The 5000-nt window shown below is 51.3% G+C and overlaps 1 protein-coding gene across 1 annotated transcript in view; it reads left to right on the top strand.

Annotated features, from left to right (window-relative positions):
- arap2 (ArfGAP with RhoGAP domain, ankyrin repeat and PH domain 2) overlaps positions 1 to 5000 on the top strand; it is a 79298-nt gene that overhangs the window by 58032 nt on the left and 16266 nt on the right. Inside the window, 2 exon segments of the mRNA XM_079757694.1 lie at positions 1461 to 1608; positions 3692 to 3769. Of these exon segments, the coding sequence (XP_079613820.1) occupies positions 1461 to 1608; positions 3692 to 3769 (226 nt within the window).

A 5000-nucleotide genomic window follows, 5' to 3' on the forward strand; every position in this document is an offset into this window, starting at 1 on the left:
AAAGCTGCGGCGCTGGTGATTAGGCGGCATTATGGTAATGATCTGAGAGGGAGAGAGGGGGAGGGAGAGAGGGAGAGGGAGGGAGGGGAGAAAGAGAATGAGGGAGAGGAGAGAGAGAGAGAGAGAGAGAGAGAGAGAGAGAGAGAAAAGGAGAGGAAGTGGGGGAAAGAGGGGGAGAGAGAAAGAGGGGTGAGAGAGTGGGAGAGAGAGGGAAAAGAGAGAGAGTAGGGGAAAGAGGGGGAGAGAGAAAGAGGGGTGAGAGAGAGGGGGAGGGGGAGAGAGAGGGAAAAGAGAGAGAAAGTGGGGGAAAGAGGGGGGAGAGAGAAAGAGGGGAGAGGGAGGGGGAGAGAGAGAGGGAGAAGCAGAGAGAGGGAGACGGGAGAGGGGGGGGGGAGGGGGGGAGGGATGATCTGGACGGGGATTGTTTGCAGAGGAGCTAATTGGGTGTTTTGCTGGAATTGGACAGAGCCCCACTGTTGCATCTGATTAAGCTCTTCAAGTGTGTGTGTGTGTGTATTTGTGTTTACGAGTGTGTCTGAGTTTGTATGTGTTTGTGTGGGTGTGTGTGCGTCTTCCTGGGTGCTTGTGTGTGCATTTGGTGTATGGATTAGATGAGTCCGTGTGAGTGTGGTTTGTATACTGGCAGCACGGCTACCAAGGATTACGCTTCTCCGTCTGTGTCCCTCGCCTTCTCCCTCTCCCTCTCTGTTTCTCTCTCTCTCTCCCTCTCTCTCCCTCTCCCTCTCTGTTTCTCTCTCTCTCCCTCCCTGGTATCTCTCTCTCCCCCTCTCTCCCTCTCCCTCTCTGTTTCTCTCTCTCTCTCCCTCTCTCTCCCTCTCCCTCTCTGTTTCTCTCTCCCTCTCTCTCCCTCTCTCCCTCTCCCTCTCTGTTTCTCTCTCTCCCTCCCTGGTATCTCTCTCTCTCTCTCTCTCTCTCTCTTCTGCCCCTCACTCTCCCTCTCTGGTCTCTCTCTTGTCTCTCTCTGGTCTCTCTCTCTCTCTGTGTCTGTCTCTCTCTCTCTCTTTCACTCTCTGTCTATCTTGCAGTTTGACTCAATTCAATTCAAAGTACATGGCAAATGTATAAATGGTTCATTAGAAATGTGTACATATACATCCTACTGATAAGGTGCACACCCCCCCCACATCTCTCCCACCTCCTCTATCTCCCCCTCCTCCTCCCTTCTCCCTCCTCCTCCTCCTCCTCCTGCTCCTCCTCCTCCTGCTCCTCCTGCTCTTCCTCCTCTCCTCCTCCTCCTCCTCCTCTTCTCCTCCTCCTCCTCCACCCTCCTCCTCCTCCTCCTCCTCCTCCTGCTCTTCCTCCTCTCCTCCTCCTCTCCTCCTCCTCCTCCTCCACCCTCCTCCTCCTCCTCCTCCTCCTCCTCCTGCTCATCCTGCTCCTCCTCCTCCTCCACCCTCCTCCTCCTCCTGCTCCTCCTGCTCCTCCTGCTCCTCCTCCAGGATCCAGCAGTGCTCCCAGCTCAACCAGATGTCCAGTGAGCGTCTGGCGGCGGTCTTCTCCCCCTGTCTCTTCCAGACCCAGGGCCAGACCGCCCGGGAGGTGGCGGTGGTGCGAGACCTCATCAACAACTACGTCACGCTCTTCAACGTGAGGCTCTCGCTCGGCGACGGTTCCCGCTGTGCGGTGCACGCCGTGCCAATGTTGTCGTCCCAAAAGTGAAACTGAAACTGAAAGTGAAACTAAAAGTGAAAGTGAAACTAAGAGGGAAAGTTAAACAATGTAAGCAGCTCGTGATGCGGGGGCGGGGGGCTGCAGCACCTCACGATGTTCCCTTCCTCCTTCAGCCACCCTCCTGTCTCTGCTGGCAGCCGCGTCCGTCAGGGAACACGCACATCAGACAAATATAAAACATATCGATACCGCGACACGGGTTTAACTGTCGTGGGGAACTTGTTTACGCAGAACATTTGGGGTTTTATATATCCAGATATAAACCCATAACCAAATGCAAAACGGAAAAAGACATAATGAAGTGAAGCCTGAGAGAGAGAGAGAGAGAGAGAGAGAGAGAGAGAGACCGTCGTTTTAGATTTTGAGTGACTACCGATTTAAATACACGACAGCAGGTTCCTGCGCTGCTTACTGTACACTCATCACTATTCAAATCATTTTGCATTAGTAAGTATAAAATGAAAAAAAAAGTTAAGCCATCGCAGTCAACTAGAAATAGCAAAATCCCCCGTTAGGGCGAGGGAGAGAGAGGACGAGAGAGAGAGAGAGATGAGGAACATGTCAGGGATTGAAACGTAAGACGTTTTGGAAGCCTGATGGTAGCGTGGACCGACTCTATCGGCAGCGACACCTGGAGCTACGGTAGCCTAGCAAGACTAGGGGCCTGTACCCCCCCTTTAGTGTTCAGAGAGGGGGACCCTAGAAGGCCAGGGCCTGAACCCCCCCTTTAGTGTTCAGAGGGGGGGGACCCTAGAAGGCCAGGGCCTGAACCCCCCCCTTTAGTGTTCAGAGGGGGGGACCCTAGAAGGCCAGGGCCTGAACCCCCCCCTTTAGTGTTCAGAGGGGGGGACCCTAGAAGGCCAGGGCCTGAACCCCCCCTTTAGTGTTCAGAGGGGGAGGGAGGTGGGGACCCTAGAAGGCCAGGGCCTGTACCCCCCTTTAGTGTTCAGAGGGGGAGGGAGGTGGGGACCCTAGAAGGCCAGGGCCTGAACCCCCCTTTAGTGCTCAGAGGGGGGGACCCTAGAAGCCAGCAGTGATGTCCGGCTCATGTTCATTGGGCTCTGGCCCTTCTGCTGTGTTGTACCCCCACTGGAGTGGAACCAGTGAGATGGGGCCCCATTCCTCCTTGTCCCTTTATCATCAAGGAGAGAGAGAAAGTGTGTGTGTGTGTGTGTGTGTGTGTGTGTGTGTGTGTGTTTGTGCCCCTCTAATCAAAGCTAACGTGCCATAGTTGCTTGTGATGAATAACAGAAGAAAAGTTTGAATAAATAATGAATATTTCTATCCTGCGAGCTTCGCGGACGATTGAGTATTCATAAAAAAGTTGTTATTTCAGAAAATACTTATTTCCTGTGATGACGTATGTACCGGTTTCATCTGGTCGGCACCACATTCAAATGCTCATGAAACTGTGAAAATGGGACTGTTGGAAGTTCAGATGAAAGCTCAACGTTCTCCACAATGTCCCTCTGGTTCCATAACCGCCATTGTGCGTGTGTGTGTGTGTGTGCGCGTGTGTGTGTGTGTGTGTATATATGTGTGTGTGTGTGTTTGTGTGTATGTGCATGCATGTGTGTGTGTTCCTGTGTGTGTACGTGCATGAGTGTGTGTGTTCCTGTGTGTGTGTGTGTGTGTGTGTGTTCCTGTGTGTGTTCCTGTGTGTGTGTGTGTGTGTGTGTGTTCCTGTGTGTGTGTTCGTGTGTGTGTGTGTGTTCCTGTGTTTGCGTGTCTGTTCCTGTGTGTGTGTTCCTGTGTGTGTGTGTGTTTGTGTTCCTGTGTGTGTGTATACGTGCATGAGTGTGTGTGTTCCTGTGTGTGTGTGTGTGTGTGTGTGTTCCTGTGTGTGTGTGTGTGTGTGTGTGTGTTCCTGTGTGTGTGTGTGTGTGTTCCTGTGTATGTGTGTGTGTGTGTGTTCCTGTGTGTGTGTGTGTGTGTTCCTGTGTGTGTGTGTGTTCCTGTGTGTGTGTGTGTGTGTTCCTGTGTGTGTGTCCACCTGCAGGTCAATGACGACCAGCTGCAGCAGATGCAGAGAGAGACTAATTTCATCTCGCGTTGGAAAGAGAAAAAAGACTCCACAGTAGGTTGGCCCACCCCACGCTCTCTGTGTGTCTCCGCTTGGCAATGTGTGTTGGCTTGTACAGTGTTTTGTGTGTATGTGTTTGCTTGTTTGTGTGTAAGTGTGTTTGCTTGTTTGTGTGTGTGTTTGCTTGTTTGTGTGTGAGTGTGTTTGCTTGTTTGTGTGTGTGTGTTTGCTTGTTTGTGTGTGAGTGTGTTTGCTTGTTTGTGTGTGTGTTTGCTTGTTTGTGTGAGTGTCTTTGCTTGTTTGTGTGTGAGTGTGTTTGCTTGTTTGTGTGTGTGAGTGTGTTTGGTTTTTTGTGTGTGAGTGTGTTTGCTTGTTTGTGTGTGTGAGTGTGTTTGCTTGTTTGTGTGTGAGTGTGTTTGCTTGTCTATTGTGTTTGTGTGCTTGCAGGTGTGTGTGTGTGTATGTCTGTACTTGTGTGTGTGTGTGTGTGTGTGTGTGTGTGTGTGTGATTGTGTGTGTGTGTTCTTGCATGTATGTGCATGTGTGTGTGTGTGTGTGTGTTTGGATGTGTGTCTGTGTGTGTTTGTGTGCTTGCAGGTGTGTGTATGTCTGTACTTGTGTGTGTGTGTGTGTGATTGTGTGTGTGTGTTCTTGCATGTATGTGCATGTGTGTGTGTTTGTGTGTGTTTGGATGTGTGTCTGTGTGTGTTTGTGTGTTTGCAGGTGTCTGTGTGTGTGTGTGTGTGTTTGGATGTGTGTCTGTGTGTGTGTGTGTGTGTGTGTGTGTGTGTGTGTGTGTGTGTGCACAGGTCTCCCCTGTGTCTCTGCTTCTACGCGAGTCGTCATGTTATTCAAACACGTATCTCAAATCCAGTCAGAAGTGCTGCTCAGCAATTAATCCTGCCCCAAAACTTTTCCTTTTAACGTTCCCGTGCGGGGAGAGGGAACGTGGGGAATGTCCGTCACGGGGAGGGAGTCCGTCGATGACGGAGAAAATGGATTTTTTTTTCAGTTAACCTCCGCGGCAGTCATTTTCTAAGTGGACAAATCGTCGGGTTCGGTACATTGGATTCCAGGTAGCGGTAGAAATAACTCGTGTTATTTTCCATATCCCCCCCCCCCTCCCCCTCTGCGCCCACGCTGCCGACAGCGTTCCAGAAATCGGCTCCAAGGTTATTCACCTGGAAGCCGCGGTTAATCTGAACCGCTGTCCTGTGCTGGCTTCTGGGAGAGAACAGACGTTTATCGATCTCATGCTCTGGCTGGGTCATTTGAATCTGAAAAA

Source organism: Pollachius pollachius, assembly GCF_949987615.1.
Source record: "Pollachius pollachius genome assembly, chromosome: 20".
Lineage (NCBI taxonomy): Eukaryota > Metazoa > Chordata > Actinopteri > Gadiformes > Gadidae > Pollachius > Pollachius pollachius.